Below are 14,379 nucleotides of genomic sequence, written 5' to 3'. Positions count from 1 at the left end.
GTGGCCTGGTGTTAGGCTTTAACTATAATAGGGGGAACTAAAAACGAATAAATGAATTTTAAAGAGGTATTAAACCTAGAACAACAATTTAATATTAATAATATCATTAGATGTGGTGGCTCTTTTTTTTTTAGGCTTTTTCCCCTCTGTTTTCTACTGGTGATCTGACCAATTTAATAATAATATATCATTAGATGTGGTAGCTCTTTTCTTTTAGGCTTTTTCCCCTCTGTTTTCTACTGGTGATCTGACCAGTAACTCACCTGTATTAGAGTGCCCCCACTCTGAATGAAAGCGTAAAGGGGCACCTTTGGACAGCAGCATTGTCAGTCTGGGGGGAAGGGAGTGTTAGATGTACTAACACATTTAAATATACTAACACATTGAAGCCAAACTCTAGCTCACACTTTAAAACCAGTTACATCAAATATATTTTTTTTTCATTTGGGATAAAGGTTTTACATGAATAAATAAAAAATGATCATTGTAAGCACCCCTGGAAGAGAGTTTGTTCTTTTGAAAAATAACTTACTGGCTGGATCACCAGGTGAAAATAAAGAAAAGAACGCCTTTAAAAGGATATAATATAAAGGAATTATACATGTTTGTTTTTGGGTTTAATACCACTTTAAGTGGAAATGACATTGACACATTCTTGTTGGCAAAACAGTCATGCGCAACAGTTTACAACTTACCGGAGCCTGGCTGTTGCACAGGTCTAAAAAGTCTTTCACTTTGTTAGGGGTGTCTATGCTGTCCAATATTGGAGTAATGGCTTCTTCACTGTTCAGGGCTCCAATGGAAATAGCGTATTGTGCCACCTGAGAACCGCTGAATACATCCAGGGCAGAAGACTACATGAAAAGATCAGATAATATGTAAACATCCACATACATTACCATATTCTATTTCATATCTGCTGAGTTGAGTCACATAGTCAACAAGAATACAAATAAATGTCCATCAACCTTACAGGTGCTGCCAATTATGCTTTTCAGAAGGAAAATAATTCCCTCTAAGATCAATTAACTATATTTTTTTCTGTAGAACAGAAGAGTACATTTTTAACCTGTATAACTTTTTTATTTAATTATTACTTTCCCTTTTTTTTAAATACAACATTTGATAGCACTCTTAAGCTTCGTACACACGATCGGATATCTGATGGAATCTAATCCGATGGATTTTTTTTTGTCGGATATCCGATGAAGCTGACTTTCATCAATATATATATATATATATATATATATATATTTTATTATTATTTATTTATTATGCTTATGGTCAAATATTTTGCAGCACAGTCTCTTAAATCAGGAGTAATGTACTTAAATATAATACTATTTTTCTGCTCTGTGAATCTGAAGATTTGGTGGATCTCTAGTTTCCACCACGTAAATGGAATAGGAAATGAAAAATGCCTACTTTTAGTTTCTTGCATGCCTCTCTTAAAAAAAAGGAATATTTTACAGAATACTTACTGTGTTGAAGCTTGGGTTGCATGCTTTAAAATCCTCAAGTGTAGCCTGTGCCTTGAATTCTCCCCAGAATGTCAGAATCCAGTCATCACTGCTTCCAGAATCAGTTGAGCAAGCAGAAGCTGGACAAAAGCATTGACATTAACAATAGTCTGTAAATATCGGAGGTAATAATAAATGATAAAATATATGTATATATACTGTAAAGATAGATAGATAGATAGATAGATAGATAGATAGATAGATAGATAGATAGATAGATAGATAGATAGATAGATAGATAGATAGATAGATTAAAAAAAATATAAACCCCAAATAAAAAATATAATATAATGCAGCTTATCAGGACTTACATGTCTGCATTAGATTTTTTTTTCAAGATTTCTTTCCCTTTCTCTTTGTTCTAAACTAATGATCCTACTAGTAACACATTTTTACTGTCCTAGGGTGACAACCCATTTACTGTATCTTTGGAGGAGCAGCCTTGTCATCCTAGGTTGATCTCTTGGTCTGAACTACAAAATACCTCCTCCTCATTCTATCTTCATTACATAGAGACAATATGTTTTGTAGTTCACAGATGATAGCTGGGAAAGCTGATAACATTGAGACATCATTTCAGTGCAAAGGAACTTACAAGGGCACTGGAATTCTAAATCAACAGGTATTTTTCCTGTAATTGCAAAAATGATTTTAGGCTGAAAAAAAATAAATAAGGCAGCCACTAAACCAAATGACTGCTAAGTTGCAATCTTTATTACATTTTTCGTTAAGACCAGCTAAAGCCCAAAAAAATTATTTTGCTTTGTATAGAGCGGGGAAAAGTTAGAACCAGCTTCAGATTTTATTCCTGTCTGTGTTCTTGTTGGGAGTGGGGGAGGGGTTCCGCACATTACTTGTCAGGACAGGAAGTGAAGGAAAATCTCTTCAGTGGGGACACAGACAAAAAAAATCTATTTTTAGTGAGGGTAGATTAAAATGTCTAATGTCTCTCCTGATGAAAACTGCCCTTTTTCATTCCGCAAAATAAATGGAATAAAACTAAATTGAAAACCTTACAGATGTTTGAACTCTTCACCACTATTTAAAACTTACAAACAAATATGTGTTTTAATAATCGTATGACTGTAATATTGGTTGAATCTGGTAGTTTTCTTTGTATTGTAAAATACAATTTTTTTGTATTTATTTTTTTGTAGCTAGTAATCCTTGATCATCTGTATATGGATTGTACCAGGAGGGTCAGAGTAAACATAGTTAAGAGAGAATTAGAGGGAAGAGGGAAATGCTGCTAGACCGCCTTCTTAATAACAAGGGAGCTACCATTCAGTGATTAACGATACCTGTATTACTCAGGACATCTTGGTTGAATGATTTGATACTCCTATACATGGCTTGTTTTTGGTCATCATCCAGGTCGGAGTAAACGTTACTGAAGCCCTCAACCCTGCATACAGAGCAGAAGCATTTTAAAAAAACATCAATTGAATCCATTCAGCACAAACCCATTATGTTACCTTTATAACAAAATAGAGTACCCTTCTCCATATCCTAATTCTAACACTGACACCACCTATAACCCTAACGCTAACCCTACCTGTAACCTAACATTACCCTACCTGTAACCCTAACATTAACCCTCAATGTAACCCTAACTCTAATGCTGCGTACACACGATCGGTCAAACCGATGAGAACGGTCTGATGGACCGTTTTTATCAGACCAAACCGATCGTGTGTAGGCCCCATCGGTCATTTATCCATAGGTTAAAAAAAAGCAATCTTGTTTTAAATGTAACCGATGGATACCTAACCGATAGAAAAAAAAAAAACGATTGTTTGTAGGCACGTCCATCGGTTAAAAATCCACGAATGCTCAGAATCAAGTCGATGCATGCTTGGAAGCATTGAACTTAATTTTTTTCAGCACGTCGTTGTGTTTTACGTCACCGCGTTCTGACACGATCGTTTTTTTAACTGATGGTGTGTAGGCACGACTGACCATCAGTCATCTTCATCGGTTAACCGATGAAAACGGTCCATCAGACCGTTTTCATCGGATGGACCGATCGTGTGTACAGGGCATTACTTTCCCTGTATCCTTAACACTAACACCCTAACACTAACCCTACATGTAACCCTAACACCAAGCTTCTTGTAACCCTAATGCCAACCCTCCGTTAAATCCTTAAGTCTACTGATAACACCACCTGTAATCCTAACACTAACCCTTCTTATTTTAAATATAATCACTTATTTTGATAGTCACCTTTCCTGCACTGGGATCCACTGTGCCAAAGGCCAACCCTCTGTGCTATCCAAAAGATACCGGCCTGCCTGGAATTCCAGCAGTAGAATCCAATGCTATGATTGAGGCCTATGTAGGCATACACCATACAATTTTCTTATTCTATTTCCTTTAGATTTGCCTTCAATTGTGTAGTACTAGGGCTTGCCCGATTGCATACAAATTGAACGTGTTTCGATTTGACCTCATATTACATGGTTTTGGTAAATCTAAAGGAAATCTATAGACACAAATTGTATAATGTATGGCCAGCCTATGTATGGTCAGCCTTACTTTTCCAGGTGGTAAATTGTGGGGCAGTGGTACTTAGTCTGCAAAACTACAGACCAGAAGAAGCACTGCTACTTTCCTTAGGCTATGGGCAATAGAACAGGTTTGAGCTGTGTTTTCATCTAACTGGACTGCTTAGTTCAGAAAAGAAAAAAAAAACTCAAAGTTTTGTTAATAGCCTGCCTGTAGAAGCTTTTCTTCCTGGTTCTGAATATGTTATCTACAAAAAACACCTGCTCCATCTTAAAGGCCGAGAACAAGTTTAAAAATGTCCCTAAGGAGTCTCCGCATTTCCTAAGGACACCGGCCTTAGCTCTTCTGCCTTATTTTGTATGCTCAGTGCCTTGAACTCATGTCATCATCATTCAAGCTGCAGAAAGAAGTTATTATTGACATCATTCTGAGCCAGTCCTGACTTCCCTACCCCATTTTAAACCCTTTCAGCCTGAAAAAAGCAGGCCGACAAACATTACAGGTAATATAGGTAAACAAACGGTTGTGCTCATCAGGTAGAGACTGAAGGAGAATCTCATTTTCTAAAAAAAAACAAAAAAAACAGTAAAGTTTAAATAATAATGTAGACATACACGTAGCGTTGGGAAGAACAAGTGCCATCGCTTCTAATGGAGGCTATGTCGGAAGCCGTACAACTTGAGATCACATAGCTGAATAAGTCTCCAAACCATAATTTGTATTCCGTAGATGTCTTTATGGTCTCAGTCACTGTTGACCACACCGTTGTGAAAATCAAGTTCTGGATATTACTGTCTGGCAGCTGTGTTAAGTTTTTCTGGATAAGGCAATACGGATTAAACAAAGAGAAAGACATTTAAAATATAGGAAGAGCTTCTCTATGCACCACTTACATCTAATCTGACAACATCTTGTGAAACTTTACACAAACTGCAACCTTTATGGTCAGGAAACATTTGTAGAAATTTGTAAGAAGTATATAAAATGAACCTGTGTGTGGTTACTCCTTCTTCACACAGAAAAAAAAGCTTTTTTTTAAGTAGTAACTCTTAAATGGACTATTTTACTTTCTGAAAAAGCTCCAAAGAATGGCCCCTGCAACAGACCACTGTAAATACTTACCTCTCTGAGTCTGAGCTCAAGTGCTCAGACAAAGTCCACGCTTCCAGCACACCTCCTCATGTGTAGAATGCCTGGTGGCCCCTGCTGCCTTCAGTGGTTCCTTCTGCCAGTTCCAATGTCATTACTTTGTCTACCAAAGAGGACATAGGCATTCAACTCTCCCAGAAGTTTAAAGCAGTGTTCCTACTAAAAAAAAAAAAATTATTAAAAGTCAGCAGCTACAAATACTGCAGCTGCTGACTTTTAATAACCTGTCGCACCGTGACTGGCCGAGCAATCATCTGGGACCTGTGATGTGTTCCAGATGATTGCCAAGAGGGTGGGGTGAACTTCCTTCCGGTGCCGCGGTGCCCAGGGAGGAAGTGGGAGCTGGAACCCTCTAAAAAGAGGGTTTCCACTGCCCCCCCAAAAAAATTACATGCCAAACATAGCATGTCAGGGGGTGCCCTTCTCTTAAAGTGGAAGTTCCATTTTTGGGTGAAACTCTGCTTTAATGGAAGCCGTATTGATTCCCTGCCTTCCGCAGAAATATATTTACACAATTTGTTTTTATTTCAGGGACCATTCTTTTTTTTTTTTTGGGAAGCAACAGAATAACTTTATATAAAGGAACCTATATCGGCTTATCATTGTGCTGGAGTAAACTCTGTGCAAAACATTCTTACTAGCCAGTGCTAGCCATTATGGAACAAGGCCACTAGAATCTCGTTAAGGTAAGGTGTCCAACTGGTACTTTTTGGCCATGTACAACCTTCTTAGAACTATAAAGCTTACACTTCCTTTTGGATTTTTCCAGTTGAAAATCTCAATTTCATTATGAAAAAGATATTGTAGTAATTATTATGTTTAAAACCAAAGGTTATTCCCTCTTATACTTTTGCTTCCCTGGTTCATACCTCTGCCCTCGTCAACATATTAATTAATATTTTAAATAAAACCTTTCAGTGGACTCAATTTAAATTGTTGACCCAGTGGCATCATCTGTTTCTGTGCGTCTCTTCAAAATGCAGTAATGGGGGAGGGGCCAGCATGGTGCTGTACATAGTTTATTAAAAAAAATGACAGCACCCTACCTTAGTACTCCTCTCAAGTGCCGTCGGCACTGATGTAAGCAGTGGGTTTCTAATTGTGAAGGTTTATTAAAAAATAAAAAAAATCACAATAACTTCATGGGTGAATGTCAGTCTGGAGGAGTGGGTGTTTCTGGACATGCAGACACCTAGGTTACACCCACATGTAATGCTGTACCTCCATGGTTGCATAAAATGGAATTCAACGAAAGAAAGGGGTGAGCCAAGGACAGTCAATGTGGTTAAGAAAAGCTAGATGATGCTGGATGTCTTCTATTAATAAAATGATGTGTGCTCTATCTGACTTGTTGAACCTTTAATGCACATTGTGAGAAGCTCACAGTAAGCTCAGAGTAAACAATTCCAAGCAGGGGAACCTGTACAACTTTGCAACTGTGATGATAAGGCTAGAGCTTTAACTGACCTCTTGACACACCGCGTTTACTTCGGTCATAAATGATGTGACATTCTCAAAATCACGATCTCTCACTTCAGCAAGGATCAGGGCTGCATCCAGTTGGTCTGTGATTGCTGTGGTATTCGCAAGAAGGTTGCCCAGCTGTGTACCGGAGAAGAGGTCCAGGCAGGTATACTAGACAGGAAAGAACAAGAATTTAGACAAAAAGGTTGAAGGATAGTTGATTGACATAACAGTTACTGTAAAGTGAAAATCCAGACAAATATTTTCCTTTTTATTGTCATGGATTTGGACAGAGCAGAGAAAGGTTAGAAACTCTGTTAGAAATATATTACTGTCTGTGTCAGCGTTGGGTAGCTTTCCTGCACTTTCAGACTTGGTGACCACTATAAGACCATGACTTACAGATCTTGCAATCTCGAAAAGGGTTTCATCATGCAGTATTTAATTCTCTGTCCAAATCTACATTGTGAGTGGCATATCGTAAAACAAGAACTGTAATTACCCCGTTAAACTCGCTGTAGTAGTACTCATATTGATAGATTGTAGCTTCAGAGGAAAAGCTCTGGAAGATGACTTGAATATAACTTCTACTATCTGTGTACAAGCTGCTACAATCATCTGTAAATAGAGGGAAGAAAAGGAGATTACATGACATTTGTAATAGTTGTACAAATAGTATATTCCTTCTTGGCAGTGACTTGGGCAGTGTTGTGTTTTGAATATACACAATGCTACTTCTGTCCACTAGGGGAAAATTACTCGACCAGTTTATAGTAAGGGCTCTTTCACATAGGTGGACCGTATGTCCGCTTTTTCTCCATCCGTGTGCGGATGAAAAAGGGACATACATTGGTCCCTATGAGATTGCAGGTGTCAGCGGATGAACATCCGATGACACCCGATCTCGCCCGGTTCCGCAATCCTCCAATTCTGCAGATGAAGCAAAGCACTATCTTTCCATCCATCTGCGAATCGGATGAATGTGGACAGACGATCCGTGTTCATCCGATCTCCCCATAGGGGAGAGCGGAGAGTGGAGCGGGGACCGCCCTGTCATCCGGCGGCTCAGCGGGGATCAACGGAGCGATCCCCGCTGAGCAAGCAGAGGTTCACGAAGCGGATCATCACGAATCCGTCCCGTGTGAAAGAGGCCTAATTGTGTTTCATCAGTTGAGACAAAGGGCCTGTTTATAACAGGGTGAAGAATCATGATGCATGATTATTTGCTTTAATAAACAACGGATTCATTGTTTTTGCACCATAATGCTGTTCATGCGATTGACAGTATATTTATACTATTCCTGCTGTCTATTGATTTGTGTTCACATATACTTATCTGGGAACCCTATTATTTCTAAAAGACATCTTTCCCAAAGAAATAAAGAGGAATACGCCAGATCAATGAGTTGTATGGACATTGTGTTATATTATTTATTTTAAAATTGTATCTTAAAATCTTGCACTGGGTCTTAAATATGGATATGGTGTGTGGAGAATGGCAGCCTATTGGGGAAAACTGTTCCTTTAAGCCTCATACACACGATCGTACTTCCATCTGACTTTTTTGTGGATTTTGGTCCGAATGGGCATTGGCCGTGAACTTGTTCTGCATACACACGGCAGAATATTTTCAGCCAACTTTCACCAAATCATGTGGTTTTACAGATCTTTACCGCCACCCTTTGGACAACTTCTGCTATTGTTGGCTGATGTTTAGCATTGGTTCTGAGCATGCGTGTTTGTACTTTGGACTTTAGTCCGATAGACTTGTGTACACAGGATTGGATTATCGTCCATCGGACATTTGTTGTCGAAAAGTTTGTCACAGTGAACATTTGTCTGGAGCATACAGGCGGTCGGATCGTCCGATAAAACAGGTCATCGTGTGTATGGGCCTTTTGAATTGCAAGTGTTATAAAGAAGAGAAAACATTGCAGAATTCAGGTCTTAAACTGATCACACACATTTTTATGATCTGATTGTAATATCTGCTTTAGATCTACCAACAGCTACTCTGAGAGCCCATTCACACCTAGGCGTTTTGTCGCCTGTAGTGTGACGCCCGCTGCCGCCCCGACACGCCAGAGGGATGATTTAACATTGCCCTCTATGGAGATGGTTCACATCTCCACGCCGAACGCCTGCCGCCTGCCGCCTGAAAAAAAGTCCCGGACCTTTTTTTCAGGCGGCTTTCGGCGTTCGGCATAGGAGATGGGAACCATCTCCATAGGGGGACAATCTAGGGGCACATCTAGGTGGACAATCGCTGCTATTTGTTGCCGCAAATCGTGGTACAAAACGCTGCTATTTGTTGCCGCAATTCGCGGGACAAAACGCCGCGATTTTGTCCGCCTAGATGTGAATGCAGCCTGAGGGTCATGCTTTGTTTTCTACAACTAAGGCCCCTTTCACATGGGGCGGATCAGTTGATCCCCGCTGAGCCAGCGGATGACAGGTTGGTCCCGCACACTGTACAGGGACTGCCCTGTCTTTTCTCCGCTCTCCCCTATGGGGGGATAGGATGAACACAGACCCTCTGTCCATGTTCACCCGATCCGATCCGCCAGACGGATGGAAAAGTAGTTTTTTCCTCTGTCACACTTTGGCAGATCGGAGCTGGTCGGATGTCAGCGGGCATGTCACCGCTGACATCCGCGGCTCCATAGAGGAGCACGAAGCGCCCGTTCAGGTCCGCCTTAAAAACTGGCAGGCGGACCTGAACGGGCCGCCCGTGTTAAAGGGGCCTAAATCACTATATCAAAACTAATTTAATCCCACTATAACATATGATAGATTTTTTTCTTCAAACAGCATATTTGACGTGAGCTTTTTAGGGCAAAACTACAGGAGCTTCCAACATCCCTGTTCTCTTTGAAGTTTGTGGTTCATAATATGTTGATGCTGACCTGGAACAAGGGATCTGTAGCCAAGGATTTTATTTTTTTGCCATTAGTCCTAAACGGTTCACTTTTCCTTAACTCAGAAAGCTGCAAAGTCTTACCTGAAGAGCTTTGTTTACGGTTATCCAGGTAGCTTATGATCCAATTAAACACAGCGCTTTTGACGTCGTCTGAAAATTCATCAAACCCACTGCTGATGCCACTAAGTCTGGAATAAGAAAATAAATAAAAAAAAGCTTACTAAAAGCATTATTAGGATTTGATAATTCCAGTGGCCATTTCTAACATACAGAGCCCAGTGGGTACCAATGTCAACCAATGTTGATACTCAGTAAAGAGTGTATGATAATGTGAACCTAATAATGTAATTCATTTTAGAGAGCTAGTAGGTAAGGTTTGGGACTGCTGTTGGGTATTTATTGCTGCAAGAATCAGCTGCAGAAACTTAGTATAATAACTTGTATTAAATAGTTATATTATTTTGTGTACACTAAGCGGATCTTTTTTAATTACTAAGAGTCAGTTTGTGCTCTTTTCCTCCAACCAACATCAAAGCCCTGATAAAGGGGGTACTGGGAAGTCCCCCAAAACCTGTTGACTCATAGTATATGAGAAAAATAAACATTCCATTTGAAATCTCAATAATTGCAGTGCTCAATTTTTCATGTTTATTGCTGTTTGTGTCTCCCCTCACTTTCTGTTCAAGTGACACCCTCAGACCCAATTAGTGGCAAGGTGGCAATAGGACAGGAGGGTAAATCTCCCCAACGGGGATACAGAGAACTATAAAAGCTGAGAGAGGATCTAACTCCTCCTCATTTCACAAAAAAAATGTTTTGGTCATTGTCAGTTTGCCCATTGGAGAGATATCCCTTTACTTTGTTTGCTGTGTTGCCATGAAGACAGGAAGTAAGACAATTATCCTCCCAGTAGGACCACAGACATTAAAAAAAAAACAACCAAAGCTTCTAACTCCTCCCCACCATAAATAAAACTTCAAGAGTTTTGGCGGCAGCTAATAATGGGAAGCCCCCAGCTGATTCAGATAACACCCTGTTATATTTTCTGTGATACATGACTGGGTGGAAGAAAGTCTAACAAAGTCTTATATTTGCAGACGTTTCTTGTTAGCGCCGTGCCAACATTATTGTAAAGCATTTGGTAAAATATACATCCATAGCTGGAGCTGAAGAACAAATCTACAATTGTAGCCATAGCTTCTGTGTTAAGCAAGTGGGGTACATCAGGGATTTCCTTTTAAAGTCGGAACCCCCCCCCCCTTTTAGGTGCTTGGTACTTACATGCTGTTGTAGGAGTCACAGTTTATAGTGACTGGGATCTGTTGGACCACTTCAGATGTGATGCCCCCTATGAAATATTGAAAGGTCTCCTCGAAATGTGAAATCTGTTCCGTCGTCAAGGAATTGAAATCAGATGTATAGCTTTCAAACAGGTAAGTCACGGCTTCCTGTCTCACTTCCGTGGTCATAGTCTTGACATTGAGCTGTGAAAGGAATGGTCTGAAGCTTAATTCCGTTTTTTGACTTAATTTTAATAATTCATGCAGTGCAGAAAGCAAAATAACTTCTCTATTTACCCCAATTCTGTGTAATGGACATAATCATTTGTTATTATGTTTTGTATTATTACTATGCCAATAGGTATTTCAATATCGTGTTTTCCCTATAAATTATACACCAATTGTTGCTGTGCCCTCTTTCCCTGCCCAGTTATTGTAAGTAAGCCAAACTACAAAGTTACGTAAAATTATAGCAGATCTGTGTCTGGCATGTACCCTTACCTGCTCGTAAGCTACATTGAAGTCATCCAAGAATGTGACCACTTCATTTGCAGAAGTAACACCGTCCTGTCCCGCCAAAGACTCCAAGACTGTCATAGTTACAGTCACATTCGTCAAAACGCTAGACGTACAAAGGTATTCAACTTTCTGTGAGACACTGGTTTCTGTGATGATTTCTAACTGTAATAATAATACAAATGTCACATCTTGAAACCAAAAACATACATTTTTTAACTTCAGACAAATGTAAAAAAAAAAAAAAAAAAGAAACTTGGTATCAGCCTCCTAAATCCCCTTAACAGCAGCACTAAGACTGGAAAAGGGGAGGGCAACCATAGAAGGCAATCAGGTGCTAACAAATTTATAGTAAGAGATAACAGGATGACAGAGGGGTAAATTGCTGCTGCTCATTGACTGTCCAATCACAGGCTGGGGGCTAAAAAAAATCATTTTTTTCTTGCTTAGCTAGGGCAGAGAAAATTTAGGTGCAGTGGCTGGCTAAGCAAATCGGCAGATAAATGTCTCCCACATATGTAATAAAATGTATGCCTGGGGTTCAGCTCCAATGGGGATTTACATGGGAGTAAAGAGGGTCTTCTACTCATTCCAGCTGCTGCAATTTGTTTTTTTTTTATAACAGAAAATAAAATAAATAAAACAGAAAAAGTGAGACATCTGCATAAAGGTCACAGAAGGCATGCAGCTCAGGAAATTATATTTCACTAACAGCCAATTCACACCAGAACACACACATCCCCATGCAGTGCGATTTTGGCAGCCCATTCATTTGAAAAGGCTGCAAATCACACTGGAACGTGAAAAAAGAAGTGCAAGCACTACTATTTCAGAATTCACTGCACGATTCGGTGCCCACAAACATGCTGCATTTGTGTTTGGTGTCATTAACAATACATTGGCACTCGCATGCAGATCACAAGGGCAGCGTTTTCACGTGCGGTGTGGGAAATGTGCACGGAGTGCATTGTTGGGAACCGACCCTCAAAGAGTCCCCAAGAAATATAAAAAAAGAAGAAAAACTGTTATTTAGTTAAATTTTCCAGCAGTTACAGTAAACAGAAATATATAAGTTTTGGGTGCACTGACCCTTTAACCTTGTAAAGAGCTAGTACTGGTTAGTTTAAGTGCATAAAGGGGAATTGTCACATATTTCAAAACATGCCTACCCTGAAAAGCAGATATTCATATGATCATTTGCTGATTGGTCGTGAGAAGGAGAGCAGAAATAACGAATCAACTCAAATCAAATCAAATCATTACCCACATCATTATTCATCAGCAATCTCTTGAAGGCCATGTTTCAGTCAGTCAGCTAACTTACCACATCCAGTTGGGGATAAATCTCTTGCACCTGTTTCAGAGTGGTGTACATGAAGAAGCCACCAAAGGTGCTGTTTGTCCATTCGACTGTGGTGGTGTAAGTACTTGTGCAACCTATAAGTCAAAAAATGTCAAAGGTTTACAGCCTATTAGCTAATGAAAAAATGATCTGAGTTTCGGCAATAGCCGTAGTCGTAGCTTTTTATTGTCACTCTGATGTACCAATAAATTACACTTCAAGGATTAAAGTCTTGCCGGCTCTTCTTACTACTGTGATTATCATCACAACACTTTTTGGCCTTTATTTCAGAGACGTAAACACACAAATAATGGCGCATGCAGTGATTAGGCAAGATGGCCATATTTACCATTGAGGGATGAACTCTTCAGGTTGTCGATTATCCAGTTGGCAATTTCTGTTCTGGTTGAATCGGACATTTTGCTGAAACCGTTTTTTAACTGGCTCACACTGCAAAACAATTTCGAGTATGGCAATGTCATTAATAGTTGACTTTAATCAACACTTAATAGATTACCTGATAATGTTATAGTAACAGGAGATTTACCAGTTATAAATTTCATTTAAGTTCTCTACAATAATCTATAAAATGACAAAAGAAGCTCAGGCACGCTGTAAAGAATAGGTCAGGCAAGAGAATTCTGGTTTAAGAGAGTAGCAGCAACCAGTACATTTCAGTTGCTTTTCTTATGGGATGTCCAACTGATTAACCCTCCCCCTGTAGCAAGCACTTACATGACAGAAAGTGTTTCACAGTCCCGGATAACAAATACCGACAGGGTCTCCCTTGTAAAGAACTGAATCAGGATATAAATCCTATACATAAACAGTCTTCGTATTTGTGTTATGGTGTATGTTGTCACTTGAGTCCTAATTATATAGAAATAATGTTGCAGTATCTGCTGTCCGATAGTCGTGTTAATTTGGATGTTTCTCTGAAAAAAAAAAAAGAGATTGGCAATTAACATACCATAGCAGGTGCTAAACTTATCAACCCAGCCCCAAGTGAAAACTCTCCCTCCCAATTAGTGCGTGATACTGTTCCTTGTTCCTTGTTCTTTCGACAGTACCTTGGCCCGCACCTGGCTTACATATGATTCTTTTGTTGTTAAACTTTATTATTCTCTGCTCTTTTTTTAATTGCCATTTTGGAGGTGTGCCCACTTAAGGTTTTTAAACAGAGGTCCCTGTCAGTCCAAGTAGCCCCTGATGATGTCCTGTTGGATGAAAGATGTTGGGAAGAGCTTGCTGCACTGACGTTATAAGCTGCTGTCTTTGGCGTTAGACAGTGGGGTATACATGTGAGTAAATTTATGCCAGCTTTTTTAAAATGTATTTTACTTTGTGAACTTGTTTCTATATAATAAATGCTACTGTACATTTATGTTCTTTTATGTTCATGTAATGAGTATTGGGACATGGACATGCTGGAAATACAATAGTGATTATACTTTGGCGCATACAGGTGCAGTATTTGGTAAGTGTGCACATTACTTGTTTTGGTGATGGGATTAACACTGTGAGACCTCGTACACACGACCGAGAAACTCGACAGAATCCATTAAGAAATATGGTGGGAGAGCTTTTTTGCCGAGGAAAACGGTCGTGTGTAAATTTTTCATCGAGGAAACTGTCAAGGAACTCGACGAGAAAAAAAGAGAACAAGTTTTCTTTTTCCTC

At 39.5% G+C, this 14,379-nt stretch overlaps 1 protein-coding gene across 2 annotated transcripts in view; it reads right to left on the bottom strand.

Annotated features, from left to right (window-relative positions):
- Nucleotides 1–602: 602 nt before the first annotated feature.
- The window catches only part of LOC120943254, a 55,090-nt gene continuing 41,313 nt past the window's right edge, over nt 603–14,379 (bottom strand). For both annotated transcript variants that reach the window (XM_040356457.1, XM_040356458.1), the window contains 12 exons: nt 13,435–13,634; nt 13,049–13,149; nt 12,682–12,794; nt 11,343–11,522; nt 10,843–11,045; nt 9,643–9,749; nt 7,144–7,259; nt 6,645–6,812; nt 4,643–4,845; nt 2,822–2,925; nt 1,482–1,600; nt 603–854 (listed from right to left, as the gene is read on the bottom strand). In XM_040356457.1, coding sequence (XP_040212391.1) covers nt 618–854; nt 1,482–1,600; nt 2,822–2,925; nt 4,643–4,845; nt 6,645–6,812; nt 7,144–7,259; nt 9,643–9,749; nt 10,843–11,045; nt 11,343–11,522; nt 12,682–12,794; nt 13,049–13,149; nt 13,435–13,634 — 1,851 coding nt within the window. In that variant the 3' untranslated portion in view covers nt 603–617. The remainder of the gene's footprint in view (nt 855–1,481; nt 1,601–2,821; nt 2,926–4,642; nt 4,846–6,644; nt 6,813–7,143; nt 7,260–9,642; nt 9,750–10,842; nt 11,046–11,342; nt 11,523–12,681; nt 12,795–13,048; nt 13,150–13,434; nt 13,635–14,379) is intronic.

The sequence above is a fragment of the Rana temporaria genome, chromosome 6 (assembly GCF_905171775.1).
Source record: "Rana temporaria chromosome 6, aRanTem1.1, whole genome shotgun sequence".
Lineage (NCBI taxonomy): Eukaryota > Metazoa > Chordata > Amphibia > Anura > Ranidae > Rana > Rana temporaria.
This window is presented reverse-complemented; position numbering and strand designations above follow the sequence as displayed.